The sequence below is a fragment of the Staurois parvus genome, unplaced genomic scaffold (assembly GCF_062004578.1).
Source record: "Staurois parvus isolate SC_StPar_1 unplaced genomic scaffold, SC_StPar_1.0 ptg000376l, whole genome shotgun sequence".
Classification (NCBI taxonomy): domain Eukaryota; kingdom Metazoa; phylum Chordata; class Amphibia; order Anura; family Ranidae; genus Staurois; species Staurois parvus.
The window spans coordinates 1,866,554-1,885,109 of record NW_028318172.1 but is presented as its reverse complement, the minus strand read 5'-3'; the positions used below and the strand labels follow the sequence as shown (position 1 = coordinate 1,885,109).

Below are 18,556 nucleotides of genomic sequence, written 5' to 3'. Positions count from 1 at the left end.
ACTATTCACATGTATTCTGATTGTCCTACGCTTTCAAAATTTAAGAAAACTTTTGCGAAACAGAAGATACATTGATGCTCAAACTCTGCAAATTCTGGATAGTGATCCGATATCTCTCTCTGTGTGGTTAGATAGGAAGACAAAAAGCTGTTTGTGTGTATAAATACACATAATTTGTCACAGCTGTGTTATAATACTTAATGCAGCAGATGCAAGAGGAAGAAATGTCTGTCACATAGTCAGATATTAAATTCTTGCAATTTTAGTGTTTCTGGCCAATCATGAGACTGCACTAATAGAATGTAGGGGCATCAGTTTAATGGAACAAATCAAATTACTTACACAATAAAAACTGTAAAAATCTAGCCAATGATAAATAAAATATATGTAGAAGCCTCATGGGAGACTCCAGGCAAAAACCTGCTAAATATATACAGCTAAAACACATACTGTATATGCTTATTGCTTTAGCTGCAGAAAGATTTGTAATTCTGTATAGTCCATCTTGTGATTTCTATACGCTGCACTGCCAGACAGGTCACACACATAATAATTAAGCAGTTCATCTCCCTTGCTCAGAAATGCAGCTTGCTATGTCACCTCCCACTTCCAGCCAGGTCTTTAGGAAGTGAATAAGTGTGGAGGAGGGAGCTGATACAGGAAGCATTAAAACTATCCAAAAGTAAAGTTATTTTCCTGACTAGCAAGGTGAGTGTTTCACAAAAATCCACAGATAAAATCACAAAATTCTTGGTATAAACACTCATTCACATGCTTGAACGCTCACTGTCTGCTTTTGAAGCCTCTCACCTGCCCCTGCATGCCTGTTACATAAAAAGCAACTGTGTCCATACAGCTGCTGGTCCCCATAGAGAGACATGGGCTGCCAGCAAGCAGCTCCAGGTGGCTCCAGCCACATAAGGTACTCATTTACATAGTATGGGTCTTCCCAAGTAAATAAACCATAATATCAAATATATACGTTTCAACTGGTTATTTAGCTGTTTGCCCAGAGTTCCATTTTATTGCTAATTTATGCCACAGTGCAAAGAGAAATCATATTTCTGTGCAAGTTTTATAAAATCCGGAGATTCCATGACTTTCCCCCAAGGGTCATTCTTCCCTGGCGAATTACACATGTATAACGTCCTTTGGTCTTTTCTTGTGCTTGCAGGACAAGACTAGCAGAAGACTTCATGGTTATTCCAGCAGTGGATGGGATAAGACGGGATCCATTTCTAAACCAACTAAAATAGAGCAGAGTGAGAAAGTTGATACAGTGCATAATACAATTAACAGTAATGCTGCCCATACTGGTAGCAATAAACGATGAATTGATTGACATAAAAGATCAGTTAGGGTAAATCCCTTGCAAGCATCAGCATCTTCTTCTGTGTGCTGGTTTTCAGTCATCTTCATTTTTTCTTTTAAAAATCTTTTTATTGTAGTTTTCAAATGTATACAGGGGTTGAATGGCCAAGGCCATGCAGGTGTAGAACACCCAGCAGAAAAACAGACATTATAAACAATACAAAACAAATGAAAAGAAGAACACTGGTGGAGCATGGCTCGCACAGATTGGTGTAAAGCATAAACAGCGTGGCAGTCCCTCACAGGGCAATATACTGTTAGAAAAAGAGGATTAACCATTTCAGGACTGCCTGCCTACATTGTATTGTGGATGAGTGGCTCCTGCAAGCACAGCGACATACCTGTACGTCGCTTCCTGCTTTCAGATTCAGGAAATGCACATGTTCCTTCTCAAAGCAAGTAGAAGGAACAAATAGATTTTTAGCAAAAAGCAGAACATAATACACACTCATTAACATTTGTTAGGCACACACTTAAGCCCTTGATTACCCCAAGATGTTAGCCCCTTCCCAGCAAGTGTAATTAGTACAGTGACAGTGTATAGTATTATCACTGATCACTGTATTAGTGTCACTGAGTTTGTCATATTGCATGACACACTATCACAGTTGCACTATAAGTTACTGATCACCACCATTGCTAATATAATTTTCACAATTTTTTTTGTTTATATAATAAAACATTTTAAAAAACAGCGGTGATCAAATGCCACCAAAAGAAAGCTCTATTTTTGTGAAAAAAACCCCATTAAATTGCATTTAGGTACAGCACTGCAAAACTACACATGTTAAAGTAGCGCAGTTCTAAATATAAACAAATGGCCTGCTCATGAAGGGGGTAAAACCTTTCAGAGCTCAAGTGGTTGAAGATATCCAACAACGATCACAGAAAAGTATCAAGAGGTGTGTTAACTGTAAGGCAAAGTAGCTGTGAAGGGCTCTTCGATGCCAACGTGCCATACTTTGGAGATTATTTTGAGCAACCACTACTTGTGTAAGCATCCTGGTAAAGAGGCAAAGCAGAGTTCACTAAACTGTATATATTTTTGTAAAAACATTCTTTTATTAGATTATTCAAACCCTTGAAATGACAAAAAGTAAAAAAACTTTAAGAGGAATTTTTATATACATTGCCTCACATATCCATGTTCTCCACAGAGTTATAACATTTTTTGTATAAAATAAAATCAGAAATGGTGTCGCACTCCACTACCATTTGCAAAATTGTGAATAAATGAATATTAAATAAATAACAGTCCAGCATCAAAAGAATGCATATCAATATCTCTGCATTATATTACTGCTGCAAACATGTCCCTATTAAGTCCGTGACCTTGACACTTCTTCTAGTGCTGTGATGCGAAATATTAACCGTGCAGTTCACCAATCATAAAAAATATTATGTACCTTCACCGATTGTGCTCTCACCTAGTGTATATGACAGACCGTTAAGTGAGATCATAATAGGCTTGTGTCCCTTTAATAGGACTTAGTGGTAAATGGATGGGATTATCCCTCTTTCCCTGGGATGAATGGATGGAGAGGAATATCCCTCTTCACACTAGGGGGTCTCCTTGCTTCCTTAGGGATTTTTCTCCATAGGTGTAAAGGCCATGGAATGTAATAAAAGAATAAAGTGCCTTATCCTCTTTAAAACATAATTTATTAAATATAATAGTGTACTCACATGTGTTACAAGTTAAAACCGCATTAAAATGTTGAGATTTGAATCCACAGTAAAGTTTTCCAATATTGATGAATACTTGCTGTATGTTGCTTTAAGCATCCTGACATTGGAGCCCCTCCCCTATGCAATGTGCCACTGGGTCACATGGCTTCATCAAAGTTTATTGACTTTTTGTCATTTCAAGGGTTTGAATAAGCTAATAAAATAATGTTTTTACAAAAATATATACAGTTTGTTGTATGGTTGCCTTTAAAATCCCATGGAAAAGGGATTTCAATTAATGTGATAAAATAGGGATGTTGGCAACTACACCCACAGCCACAAAAACCTTTCATTTTCAAGCAGAGTACACATGCTTCCAGAAGTGGACAGAAGGGGGGGGGACTTTTTACAGCGTAGTGCAATGACGTTTCTGGTGTAGCATAATAGCAAGCTGAGGAGTGTTCATCCTGTATTCATGGGAACCAGATCGTCAACCAGGCAAACAGATTCTGTGTGAGGCTGTGAAAGAGGTTTGCGCAACGGCATTAACAATGCCCACAAGTTAATTCCAATAGTAAGAGCTGGTTTGGCAAGTCCAAAATATCTGAGAGAAATCCCCTGCCAGCTGGACACAGCACTAACAAGAGGAAGGGGTTGCTGAGTTAAGCTTATGGAGCCTATGTGGCATAAAGTATACACGATGCACCATTTTGAATTGAAGTAGTCAATCTCTGAAGGATACAAGTTGTTTAAATGGTCTATCCCAAATCTCCTTCCAGTCATCTTAATCGAGGTTGGGAATATCCTATGCCGCATCCACCTAGATGAGTATAGATGAGCATTTGTTTTTTCAGTGCCCCATACTTCTCTTTTAACATTGGAAAGCTTGGGGATGTTGAGAGACAATAGGAGTTGATATAAAGTGGAGGTTGGTTTCAAAAGGCTGTCTTCTTGGATTACAGCATCCATGACAGATTGGACCAGGTTGACTTAACCCTCTGAAAATTGAAATCTGAAGGCATGTGCAATCTGCAGATATCTCAATTGATACTGGGCAGGGAGATTTTATTTTTCAGCAAGGCTTTCAAAGGAGAGGAAGCTGCCTTATATCACAATATTGGCTATGGATTTAATTTTGTATTTTGCCCTGCCGTGAGGGTCAGGAAGTGGGAAAAAGTGAGTCGGGGATGGATTATGCCAGAGGGGGGGTGTTTGGGAGAGGGAGGCATAGGTGGGGATTTAAGACTCAGACCCAAATTCCAAGCATTCTAGTGGTAGCTTCTTACATGGGTCAAGAGTAAGTGATGTCAGGACATAACCACTATCGTGCTAAGACTAATTATGTGGCAAGGAAGTACTTATGAAGGTCTGGCATGCCAAGTCCCCCTTGGAGGGGAGGGGACGGAAGGGTAGCGAATTTATAGTGTGGAGATTGGGGTCCCCAAAGAAAGGAAGAAAAGGTTGATTAAGCTGGATAAAGAAGGATTTAGGGATCCACCGTTGGGGAACTACAAAATAAGTACATATATGTGAGTAATACTTTCACTTTGAGTAGGTTAGTATCAGGCCTGGACTGAGACACAAAATAGGCCTGGGCATTTTAGACTGAACAGCCAATTTTTCCGGGGAGGTGTGGGGGGGGGGCAATCGCAGGGCAGTTGGTGATGGAATTATCGTGGAGTCACGGAGTCAGTCCTCCATGCTGTAATGTAAAGGAGCACTGTGATATAAAGGGGACTGCACTGTAAAGGGGCACTGTATTGATTACAGTGCCCCTTTACAGCACAGTCCCCTTTATATTACAGTGCCCCTAGAGATCTAATCACAGTGCCCCCTATATATTCAAACAGATGGCCCAATCCAGCAAAGAGACAGCTCATCCAGCAAAGAGAGAGTCCATCCATCAAATAGACATCCTGCCCAGCTCATCCAGCAGAGACTGCTGGATGGGCTGTCTCTTTACTGGTTGAGCTGTCTCTTTGCTGGATGGGCTGTTTCTTTACTGATTGAGCTAAGAGACAGCTCAACCAGTAAAGAGACAGCCCGTCAAGCAAAGATACATCCCATCAAAGCGACATCCCGCCCAGCAAAGCGACATCCCACCCAGCAAAGAGCCCATTTAGCAATGAGACAGCCCATCCAGCAAAGAGACAGCCCTTTCAGCAAAGAGACATCCTGCCCCGCAAAGAGACAGCTGATCCAGCAAAGAGAAAGGCCATCCAGCAAAGAGACAGCTCACCCAGAAAAGAAACAGCTGTAACGGTGTGCCGTGGGGTGAAGGAGAGAGGCTACCGTTGTCCCTTCAATGCGGTTGTGTGCAGCGGCCGGCCTAGGAGGTGTCTGTGTGTCCTCGGCTGGGCTTCCTACCTGTAACTGGAGACGTCACTGGCGCTCCTCTTGTCAGCCCTGCTTTGGGCATAGCCACACAGTGGGAGGTGAGTGGTGGCCACGGTCTGTTTAAGCCCTGTCCAGCTATGTCTACCGTTTTTGTAACGTCATGTACACATTATCAGGGGTAGGAGAGTAGGCATACCGATTCGTCCTTTCATCAGTCTCCCTTTGTAGGGATTGTGTGGTGGAAATCTGATGAGAGCATCTTGCTGAGATAAGGGAGATGTATAGAGCTTGATGCCTTAAAGATGTCCCAGGTCACACCTGAAGAAGAGTTCCCTTCGTTGAAGTTCCAGTATTGCTGGATAGAGCTTTGGATATGCTCCTGGGGCTTGGGATGTGAGATCCAGTGTGCCCCCAAGCACCATAGAGATCTACTGCGAAAGCAACTATCTTCATTGGCCAGTGCAAAATGAAGTCACTTCTCCTGATGCAAAGGAGTTAGTCATTCTGACACACAGGGATCAGGCCGGTCACTGTAAGCTGAGCTGTGTATCCACAGCTCATTTTACATTCTGGGGTGTGAGCCTAAGGAGCAGACTGCAAAGCCATCTCCCTCTCTATTGGTTAAATGTCCCTTTCCTTTCTCCACTTCAGTACTCCATGACTAGACCCTCTGTGAAAGGTCAAAGTCCACCAAATTCCTCAGCATCCAGAGCAGGTGGTGTAATTATTGTGCGCAATAGGGACCAGGGGCGTACTGACAACCCATGGGGCCCCCGGGCAATAGGGGATCATGGGGCCCCTGTGTTCTTGCCCAAACTAAAAAAAGTCTATGAAAAAGGTACCAGGGGCATCTCATGGGGCCCCCTACTGACCCTGGGCCCTCGAGCAGTGCCCGAGTTTCCAAATGGTCAGTCTGCCCCTGATAGGGACATGGAAGGTGTAGGCGACAGCCAGCTTGTTAAAGACTCAGCCATTTTGTTTTCATGAGCAGTGATTGAACTTCCTCCCTCCTCCTGCAAACTATGGAATTTGTAGCCATAACTTTTAACAAACTTCAGAAGAGCCTCTTATCTCAATCAGGGACAACAGAACACAGCAAACAAACTTGCAGGATGTCTGTTTGCACGCACCATGAAAAAGTCTTCCCTCTGACCTATCCTAAAAAAATAATAACTCAGTCAAGCCTGTCACAAATGACATGTAAAGTCATTAAAGCTCTAGGAATGCCATAAAACGTCTATTCCACAACTTAACAATCCATACACAATTTCTAAAATCCAACAGGAACAGGACACATTAATATTAGGTATATATTTGAATGGGAAATATCATACCGAGTAAATCAAGGTCATACAGGACTATGTTAGCACATACAAAAAAGGAGAAAGCAGTCTCCTGCCTCATGGGTGAGAAATTCCTCCAAGGTACGCTGTGTTTGGTATCCTTGGATACAAAATATAATTCTGAATAATAATCTGCCAATTTCTAGAAAATAACCTGCAGATGTTGGAAGATAATAATAATAGTATAAAACAGTATTTGGGACTTGTTCATAAACGTGATGACCTCCCAGCACCCATCCCTTAAACCGGATGACGGAGCTCTCCTTTTAACATCAACCAAGGAACACCTAAGAGAGTCATGGCAAGGTTTTGCTTGGACAATTGGACTCTGCTAAAACCAGGACTTTTCCAAGTATTCTCCATTTTCACCACCTTTCATTTCTCTGTTGCGTTATTGTTCTCTTTATGTCTTTGTAACATCCTTTTCTTTAAGTATTTAATTGCACCATTTGACCTTTTCATTGATAAACCCTATTTTCCTGACAGCTCCATGTCAGCACAGCTGGGTAAGGGCCCCACCCCCCATGCTTTCAGGAGCTACCTCATAAATTTGAGCCCACCTGCGGCCTAGGCATTCCTCTTTTTCCTCCCATGTGCAGGACCTACAGTAGGCGTGCTCCTCTACCTGGCTGGTCTAAAAGACTGGCTGTCCATCCATGTGTATGGGTTTCAGCTGAATGCGGACCCTGGTGTAGCGGCTAAATGACCCATAAGCCAGGGAGCCCCACTGCTGGTCCTCGGGGCAGCTTTTTTCATGGCTAAAAGCCTTGTCTGGGGTCCTCTGGGTCCATGTGAAATGGGTAGTGGTATCAGCAGAGACTTCCCTAGGTAAACACACCCGCACAGTGCCAGAGTTTACAGTCGGATGGCAAATAATCCAAATAAATGCTGCATTGCTAGGTATTGTTGTGTCTTGCTCCCTGCAGCTGTTGTGCATACCCTGAGCTCCTCCAGAGGTACTACTCTGCATAACAGGTGCACAAAGTAATACTTTGTCTGTTCACACATGACATTGACCTCTTCCTGTCCACCCTATAGCAGATATACTGCAACAGGGCGGCACGGGTGCACAATATCACGCATGCATTTCTGGGTAGGGGATGCGCATCCTACCCAAGCCTCCATTCGTGGCCACTGTCGATCACTGGGTCCCGGGCGGTGATTACTCTCTGCCACCTGGTGATTGCTGAGGATCTCCGACGGGGGGGGGGGGGGGGAGAACTGTTAGTAAACAAAACCGTTCTCCTCCCTGTCAGCTCATGCACACTGCTTTGAATGGCTGTGCATTGTGCTTACAGTGAAACACACAGACACAGCCCAATAGTAAAACACACCCAGCACACAGTTAACCCTTTGATCGCCCCAGATGTTAACCCCTTTCTGCCCAGTGCCATTAGTATAGTGTCCCACAGCCGCCAAGAATTCACACAGAGGCCCGTAGAGCCCCTAGTATCTTTCTGGATGTGCTTGCAAATCCCGATTGGCAGCCCACAAATTCTGCAGCACCCGTACTTCCCCCATTCACTGCCCAACCCGGAATTCAGGTGGAAACAGCAAATTTAACTACTCCCCTTGATTTTTGGAGCTGTTTTTCATGGAATATCTGTATGCATTGATTGTGGATCAAAGCATTTATATGCACAACAATTTATCTCCACCAACCCAAATTCAAACCTTGCCTGACTATTCGCAAGGAAACCGATTATGCTTTCCGAATTGACATTTTTTTGGGGCCTAACCCTCAAGATGGGCATTACTAAAAAAAAATGAATTGCGGTTGTATTGATCCACAGACCCGATTCATGATATGGCTGTGTTCTCTGCTACCATGGCCAGGCATAGATATGAGAGTATAATGTGTTTTATGCATTTCAACGACAATACCCTCTGTCGTCCTCGGGGTGACCCTGAATTTGACCGACTCCACAAAATTCAGCCCCTCGCAAATCACCTTAACCAAACATTTGCAGATGTCTATTCTCCCCAGCAAAAAAATCTGTGTTGCTGAGTCCCTCATTACTTTTTCTGGCTACCTTGCATTCAAACAATTTCTCCCCAGCAAGCGTGCCAGATATGGGGTCAAGATGTATAAGACCCGTGAGAGGGCAACAGGCTATACATATAAGTTTTGGATTTACGAGGGAAAAGATAGATAGTCACGTGGAGCCCCTCGGATGCCCAGACTACATGGGGAGCAGTGGCAAGATAGTTTGGGACTTGGTGTCATCCTTTTTCCATATGGGGTACCACTTATACGTGGACAATTTTTATTCAAGCGTGCCAGTATTTAGACATTTGTGCAATCTTGGAACTGGCACATGTGGCACCGTGTGTGCCCACCATTAGAAGTGGGTGGATGCAGGGCGGTATATTCTAATGGTGGGCATACCACACACTTTTTCTGGCAGAAATTTCTTCTCTTTTTTTCATTCAGTTCACAGGCTGCATACAAAAAAAAAAAAAATCATCATAGCATATATACCCAACAAGGATCAGCGATGTACTGGTACATCCTTGGACTTTGAATGGTTGTACCAGGATTATGCCTACAGCTGCAGGCATCATCCTGGTATCGTTTCTTTCAGCCGTCGATCGGCTTTCATGTAAAAGCAATCCTAGTGGCTAATTAGCTGCAGGATTGCTTTTACAAACAGCTGGAGATGATGCCCCCGCTGCCTTCCACGGCCTTCTCGGGCAGTCCTGTGCCATCGCGGTAACTTGAGAATACAGCCAGTGTTTCTGCCAGCTCACTATAGAGCTGATTGGAGACCAGAATGGTGCCAATCATCTCTATAATCTAAGAATTCGGAAGCTATGAGCATTTCATAATTTCAGTTTTGCAGGATATAAACAGCACCATTTGTAAATTGGGAAAGCATCTGATCACACTGATCTTGGTTTGATTGGATAATGTAAGGGCAGAGGAGAGATCTAGAGTCTGATAGACCCCAGAATTCTCAAAAAAGAATATATGACAATGCCCATTGAAGTTATAGGGGATATTTGCGTTCCCTGTGATAGCATTACAAGTGATCAAAAAAAAAAAAAATGAAAGGGACAGTGTAAAAACAATTTAAAAAATCAAAATAACTTAAAAAAAAAAAAAAAAAAAACAACTTTGCGCCCCCCCCCCCCCCCCCCCCACGCGCACACACCTGTGTGTGCAAGCATTGACCCTGTGCCGGTATGTAAACAGCGGTTGCACCGTGCATGTGAGGTATCGCCGTGAACGTCAGATCAAGGGCAGTAATTCTAACACTAGACCTCTTTTGTAAATCTAAAATGGTAGCTTGTAAAGGTTTTTAAAACATTGCCTATGGATATTAAAAATGTATGCAGTTTGTCGCCATTGCACGGGGCATGTGCAGTTTTACATCATGTCATGTTTTGTATCTATTTACTCGGCATACCATCATCTTTTATATCTTACCAAATAATTGGCCATAATAATATTGTGTTTTTGTGCATTAAAAGTAAAAAAAAGTGTCTTTTTTTTTTAATTTGCATTTGAAAAATCGCTGCGCAAGTATTATGTGACATAAAAAATTGTAGCACTCACCATTTTATTCACTAGGGTGTCTGCTTTAAAAAAAAATATATAATGTTTGGGGGTTTAAATGAATTTCCTAGTAAAAAATACTGATTTTATTGTATGTGACCAAAAAGTGTCAGAGTGAATGATGTGTGGCATAAACTTCTAGTGCTGGGCATAAGATGCCCTCACCCCCCAAAACGACCCCTCTTTGGAAAGTAGACACCCCAACCTATTTGCTGAGAGGCATGTTGAATCAATAGAAGAATTTATTTTTTTACCACAAGTTTTTGGAAAATGACAAAAAAAAATGTATTTATTTTTTTACACAAAATTGTCACTTAAATGATTTACTGCTCACACATGCCATGGGTATATGTGGAATTACTCCCCAAAATACATTCTGCTACTTCTCCCTAGCATGGAGGTACCACATGTGAGAGACGTTTTGGCAGTCTAGCCAAGTACAGGACCCCAAAATCCAATAAGCATCTTCAGGCTTTTAAAGGTCTTTACATTTCCTTACACTTCCTGACTACCTATCACAGTTTTGGAGGCCTGAAATACCAGGATAGCATCAAACCCCCCAAATGACCCCTTTTTGGAAAGTACACACCCCAAGGAATTTGATAAGAAGCATGGTGAGTATTTTGCAGATCTCGTTTGTTGCCACAAGTTGTTGGAAAATGAAGAAAAAAAAACAAAAACATTCTTCTTTTCTTTTTTTATATTTCAAAACCTTGTGAGAAAAAATTAGATCTGCAAAATACTCACCATGCCTCTTTTTAAACTCCTTGGGGTGTCTACTTTCCAAAAGTAGATCATTTTGGGGGGTTTGGTGCTATCCTGACATTTCAGGGTGTTCGAAACTGTGATAGGTAGTGATGAAGTTACGCACCTTCGGGGTTTCAAAGTGGCCATTGGATTTCAAACTCCTGTATGTGGCTAGGCTCCCAAAACGTCTCACACATGTGGTATCCCCATAGAAGTAGCAGAATGTATTTTGGGGTGTAATTCCACATATACCAATGGCTTGTGCAAGAAATAAATCATTTAAATGAAAACTTTGTGTAAAAAAAAAAAAAAGTTTGTCATTTTCTAGAAACTTGTGGAAAAAATAAATCTTCCATGGACTCAATATGCCTCTCAGCAGATATCTTAGGGTGTCTACTTTTACGAAGTAAAAGCTGTGTAAATTTCATTATCTATACCATAGTTTGTAGATGCTATAACTTTCACACAAAGCAATACATATACACTTATTGGGATTTTTTAAGCAAAAAACATGTAGCAGAATACATTTTGGTCTAAATTTATGACAAAATTTTAAAAAAGGACAATTTCATTTATGTACCATATTGCATGACCGCACAATTACCCGTTAAACTAGTGCAGCGCTATATAGCAAAAAAATGCCGTAAATTGCAGTATCTATACCATAGTTTGTAGACGCTATAACTTTCACACAAAGCAATCAATATACACTTATTAGGATTTTTTTTAACAAAAACATGTAGCAGAACACATTTTGGCCTAAATTTATAACTAACTTTGAGTTTACTATATATTTTTTATAGCCGAAAGTAAAAAAAATATCATTTTTCTTCAAAATTTTTGGTCTTTTTTTGTTTATAGCGCGAAAAATAAAAAAGTGCACAGGTGATCAAATACCAACAAAAGAAAGCCCTATTTGTGTGAAAAAAAGGACGTAAATTTTGTTTCGGTACAGCATTGCATGACCACGCAGTTATCCGTTAAATTAGTGCAGCGCCGAGTAGCAAAAAGAGGCCTGGTCATTAAGGGGGGGGGGGTAAATTCTCTGCAGGGCAAGTGGTTAATAACAAAAAGTCAAAAATATTGTTTTTTTTTTCTCAAAATCGTCAGTCTTTTATAGTGCCAAAAATAAAAACCGCACCGGCAACCAAAAGAAAGCTCAATTAGTGTGGAAAAAAAGGACGTAAATTTCATGTGGGTGCAGCATTGCATGACCGCGCAATTGTCAGTTAAAGTTAGTGCTTGTTTGTGCTCTCCAGTTTCTCAAAAAAAAAGAAGGTGATGATCACAATTCCCTTGGATGGTTTGTGTACATTGCAGAATTTTATTGTAATTCTGTTGCAGATTCCTACCTTTTTGTTGCTCTTCTTAAGGAAACATTTTTATTATCTCTTGCTCTCTGGCAGGGCAAAGTTTGGTTCATTAACCACTTGGTGAAATCTGGCTGTGGTTGGAAGCTGCAGTATCAACTTCCATCTAGCTGTTGTTAACCCTTTAGGGTTTGTTACTAAGCATCTATTTTCTACTTCATTACATTATTATTATTTTTTTTTTTAGCTGCTTGTTAAGTGGCAGGAAAAACCCTGTGAAAGGATTATCTAGTCTGGCAATGAGCAGTCTCAGAGCTTTCCCAAGCAAAACAACCTTCTTCATACTTTTCAAATAGTAGACGCAGATGAATATGACTGTATGATGAACATGAATGTAGATGTTTCACTCACCCTGTAAAGGGGTTATATGTTCTAGCAATGAGCAGCCTCAGCCTTCCCTGGAAAAACAGCCTCTTCAGAGGGAAAGAGACGGATGAACATGAACATGATGGTATGAATCTTGCTTTGGTCAAGCGACCAGAAATGAGGATGATGTCGCCTTCATTAAACAAGTAGCCAGTTCACTCAAAAGGAGTTGTTTCCACTCATCCTGTGAAAGGGTTATATGTTCTGGCAGTTAGAAGTCACATAGCCGTGCCAGGCAAGGCAGCCTTTTCAGACTCTATGAACAGAAAGATGCATACAGGCATGACTGTATGTATCCTGCTGGGTTAAGCAGCCAGGGACAGAGATGATGACACCTAACAGGATGTCACACTCAAACACATTGTCAATACACTCTAAAGGAGTGGTTTCCACTTACCCTTTGAAAGGGTTATCTGCTTTGGCAATGAGAAGCAGCCTAGCCTTCACAGGCAAAACAGCCCTCTTGAGAATTTCTAAAGAGGATGATGTGGTTGGACATGGCTGCATAAATATTGCTTTGTTCAAGCAACCAAGGATAAAAATGACATCTAACAGGTTGTCACATGAGGCTAATACACTCTAAAGGAGTGTTTCCACTCACACTGGGAAGGGGTTATCTATTGTATCAATGAGCAGTCTCCTGGCCTTCCTGGCAAACAATCCTCTTCTGCTCTTCCATAAGAGTCAGATGAGCATGACCAGCCCTGCTGGTTCAAACAGCCAAGAATAAAGAAGTTGACACCTAACAAGTTATCACATTCATTGACCATGTGGTCAATACTTTCTAAAGGAGTTGCTTGCACTCATCTTGTGAAGGGGTCGATAATTCTGTCCATCAACCGGTTCAGACCCTTCTCAGGCAAATCAACCCTTTCCAGATTAATTCAAAGAACATGACTGTATTATTCCTGCTTTCTTCAAGTAGACAGTGATTAGGATGATGGTGACTAATTTGTTACAATTAATTAAGCATATGTTCAAGACACTCTAACGGAATTGCTGAATTAACCTTCTGCAAGGGCCATCTACTCTGGCAATGTCCATTCTTTCTTTTAGAGCCATTATAACTGGTCTCAGAGCCTTCTCAAGCCAATCAATCCTCTTCAGTCCCTTCTGAACAAGAAGATGAGGATGACCTTTTTCCAGGTTTTTGACTCCTCCTTTTGTAAGGTTAATGAAATGATTAAATAGAAGTAAAGCTGTGGAAGTATTTCAGGTGCCTCCAGAGGACAGCTTGACAATTCCTTTATGGTGGCTGAATTAAGTACTCGTTCTACAAGATTGGAGCATGTTGTCACAGCAGGATGTCAAGGGGTTTAAATCACCCCTTTGGTCAGTGTGTCCCTTATGGGACTGGCCAGATATGTGACTTTACCATTAGAAGATGCTGTGGTCTTCAAGAATGTACTCAATCACCATATTGTTCTTGCTCTTAGAAGGTGAAGCCTAAATTAATAGTGGTCATTTTGGCTTCCTGCCTCCAGATAAACATCTGTTGAATTAAAGGAGGCTGACGTTCAAGAGTCAGTTTCCATGCTTACTCCAGGAGAGAGTAGCTTCTGCATTTCTGGATGGGAGTCAAAGAATAAGCCAGCACATAATCAGAAGTCAGGAAAGAGCTTCATGTCAGGATGCTTTCTGGTATTTTGGGGATTGTGCTATCCATACATGTCTTATGGGCACTTGGTCCTTTTTGGACAAATGTACAGCTTTGGTGATGGACAGATGGTCATTCAAGGCATTCATTTTAGGAGATATTTGGGAGAGCTTTCATCCTTCATGTCTCAGACTGGGCTGCATAAATAACCTCGCTCCAGCAGGTCAGGTAGGCTCAGTTGAACTCCCATCCCCTTTCAAGTCGGGTTTCTGGACTGGTAGCAGTCAGAGGGCCTAGGTCAGAAGATATGGATTACGCCATGTTTGAAAGCGAGCCTAAACTTGTGGTTGGAGATGCAGAATCTTCTGCAATGTAATTCCCATTTAATGGCCTAGTGGCTGGTGATGCAGTAAGACACCAGCAAAATAGTTAGAGAGCCCTAATTCATTAGCAGTGAGGTCAGGACCAATGGCCTTTTTCAAGGGTCCAAAATCGTGTCCAGCATCCTGGAATTAAGGATGGAATTTCAGGATGTCCTAGCCCTCAGTCACCTCATCAAGGGTGGATCTGTCCTGGTGAAGTTAAACAGCACAATGACTGACATACATCCTGAAACAAGGGGGCACTCAGTTTCTGTCACATACCTGATGGTAGAACCTGAGATGCAGAGGAGGGCCTCCCTTGTAGCTCTGGCTCAGGGGCCCTTGTAAAGTAACAGGGAGCGCCGGAGCACAGAGGCACACGAGTGCCTGGTAGAACCTCCGCGGGTTGATGTGCGTCAGGACTGCAGGAGCTGCTGGAGGATGGCACACTGGCAGAGGTGCAGGAATTGCTTGGCAGCTGGTGCTCAGGCAGATGTGCAGGAATGGCTTGGCAGCTGATGCTCAGGCAGACGTGCAGCTGCAGGATACTGGCAGGGGTAAGCCAGTTTAGGTGCAGGATCAGAGTACGCAAGGTCAGGCGGTCTGGGTCAGCAACTAGCAGGCAAGGTAAAACAGAATCGGCAGGCAGAAGAATAGTCCAGAGGGCAGGCCAGGGGTCGATGCAGGCAGCGTTCTAGCAAGGTCAATGACAGATAGGATAACGGGTAGCAGGATACACAGATGCTCAGGAGTAAAGACCAAACGGAATTGATGCAAGGCCTCAGCCCAGCTTAAATAGCCCGCCTGGCGCCAATGCGCCATCATGCATGCGCACCCGCGTGCAGCTGTGCGCGCGATCACGCACGCGCATTCTGCCAACCGACCATGAGCAGAGCCAACAGGAGTTCTGCGCCCGCGCATAGATATGCGCATTCCCTGACACTGCCCCCTCCTTATGGGCAGCCTCCAGATGCCCAACTGGGCACGTTTTTCAGGATGCCTGCAGAAAAATGCCGGAATTAATTCCTTGGCTTGAACATTAGTCTCTGGCTCCCAAGAGTTCTCTTCTGCCCCATACCTCTTCCACTTAATCAAGTATTGTACCTGGTTCCTTCTTTTCCTGCAGTCCAGGATGGTCTTCACCTCATATTCCATCAACGATTACTGGTTCTGGGGGACCTGTATTGTGACCTGGAAAAGGATCGGAGACTATGGGTTTCAGCAGGGAGGCATGAAATATCTGAGGAAGAGGAAAGTCCTCGAAACGCGTCAGCCTATTGGATGTCTACACTCCCTATTGCAGACTGTTACTCAGCGCGGTGTTGACCCAGCTGTTCTTTATGATGTGCCTTGACTTTATTGTCGTTTGTGAGTACAACACCTACTTTATTTTTTATTAAACATTTTTTATGGTAATGCACTAGGCCTGTGCGCCCTCTGTTTGTTCTTTCCTCATTCAGTATATTTGGATTCCCCCGGTCTATTTGAGGGCAGCAAGGTGTGCATGTTCCAGGACATTCTTAATGTGGTTGTAGCCTGCATCGAGTCCATCCCCAAGCGCAGGAGCATTTGTGTTTGCTGAGACATGAAATACAGGATGAACCTTCAAAGAATCAGGCAGCACAAGTTCATAAGAGACATTATTAATTCTTTTCTTGACAGGAAAGGGTCTTTTGAATCTAGGTCCTAGCTTCTTTATCAGGCATGCCAATCTTAAATTGGTTGTGGATAACCAGACCCGTTCTTCGGGTTCCAGAATTAATTCACCCCTTTGTCTCCTGTCAAAGATTGTCCTCCTGTGCTTTGGCTATGGTTTTTTGTAGGATCCTATTGTTCTGCTGAAAAAAATTCACGGTGTCTTGGACAGCTGGAATTGCAGATTCAGGCAGCTCATTGGAAAGAAATGATGGATGAAATCCATAATTTGAAAAAAAAGGGATTGCTTAGTTGCTGAGTGGATGGCGTTTATTGTAGGCAAACTCGGCCAAGGGCAATAGGGATACCCAATCATCCTGAGAGAAAGATGTGATATATTTCTCCAGGGTTTGATTTATTCTCTCTGTCTGCCCATTGTGGGTGGTATGCAGATGAGAATTAAAGTTAAATTTTTAGGGTCTCGCAGAGCGCCCTCCAGAATCGGGATGTGAACTGGACCCCTCCATCAGATACAATGTTGATAGGGGTACCATGTAGTCGAACTATCTCCTTAACATAGACTTTTGCTGTTTCTGATGTAGAAGGTGTACCCTTTATGGGCAGAAAATGGGCCATCTTGGAGAATTGGTCAACTACCACAAAGATAGTAGCGTATCCTTCCAAAGATGGAAGTTCCACGATAAAATCCATGGCAATCATACTCCATGGTCTATCAGGGATTGGAAGGGGCCTGAGCAAACCCCATGCCTTGTTTCTGCTGCTCTTGCTACAGGTACACTTGACACAAAAATTCACATATGATTTACAATCCTTGGCCAGGTCAAGCCACCAGAACAGGCGTTGCACCAAATCAGTAATTTTGTGGATTCCAAAATGCTCTGTTAGTGGGTGGTCATGGTACAAATCCAGCACCACTAAAGTTCTCCAGGCACAAATATGTTATCCTCCCACCATAGCAATCCTTCCTTGGCCAACAGGGGAACTTCCAGAGGTGAGGAGGCACCTACAGATGCCTGCTTAATCTGGGTAATGACGTCTGCCTCCAACAATAAAAAATTCCCAACTGACAAGAAGGTATCTGAGGAAGGTGACTGCTTAGGATCATCAAACATGCGTGACAATGCATCTGGTTTAGTGTTCTTGGCTTCAGGTCTATAGGTAATATGGAACACGAATCTAGAGAAAAACCATGCCCACCTGGCTTGTCGGGGTCTCAGTCTCTTGGCTGTCTATAGACAACTCTAAAAAAAAGCTCTGTTTATGTAAAATAAACAAATCCTCTCTAAGTCAGGTATATACATTGCAAGAATTTTAGCAAACTGCCTTTCAGAGTATTACCAATTCTCCTTCCCAGAATCTGGAGAGGAGCCAACACCGGGAGAGATTGTGGAGAAGGAGAGGTCCTTGAGGAGAAGGAGAGGTGTTGAGGTCAGGAGATTGTGAAGGCCATGGCAAAACCTTCAGTTTACGCCTCTTGATGTGATCCCCCGTGGATTTTGAGGTGTGTTTAGGATCATTATCCATTTGTAGAAGCCATCCTCTCTTTAACTTCAGCTTTTTCACAGATGGCATCAAGTTACCATCCAAAATTTGCTGAAATTTTATTGAATCCATTTTTCCTTCTACTCATGAGATGTTCCCTGTGCCACTGGCTGCAACACAACCCCAAAGCATGATTGATCCAACCCCATGCTTGACAGTTGGACAGAGGTTCTTTTCATTAAATTATGTGCCCCTTCTTCTCCAAACGTACCTTTGCTCATTCCGCCCAAAAAGTTCAATTTTAACCTCATCGGTCCACAGAACTTGTTTCCAAAATGCACCAGGCTTGTCTATATGTTCATTTGCAAAGTTCAAACGATGATTTTTGTGGTGAGGACGTAGAAGAGGTTTTCTTCTGATGACTCTTCCATGAAGACCATATTTGTACAAGTATCTCTTTATAGTGGAATAGTGTACCACAACTCCAGTGTCTGCCAAATCTTTCTGGAGGAATCGTGCAGTCAAACGTGGGTTTTGCATTGTTTTTCTCACAATCCTGCGAGCTGTTCTGTTTGATATTTTTCTTGGTCTTCCAGATCTTGCTTTAACTTCCACTGTTCCTGATGACTGCCATTTCTTAATTACATTCCGAAGAGAGGATATTGACATCTGAAAACGCTTTGCTATCTTCTTATAGC

General features: G+C 42.6%; 1 protein-coding gene across 1 annotated transcript in view; it reads right to left on the bottom strand.

Annotated features, from left to right (window-relative positions):
* Nucleotides 1-301: 301 nt before the first annotated feature.
* LOC149456090 (matrix metalloproteinase-23-like) overlaps nt 302-18,556 on the bottom strand; it is a 40,805-nt gene continuing 22,550 nt past the window's right edge. Inside the window, exon 8 of the mRNA XM_089685471.1 lies at nt 302-1,247. Within this exon, the coding sequence (XP_089541597.1) occupies nt 1,076-1,247 (172 nt within the window). The 3' untranslated portion in view covers nt 302-1,075. The remainder of the gene's footprint in view (nt 1,248-18,556) is intronic.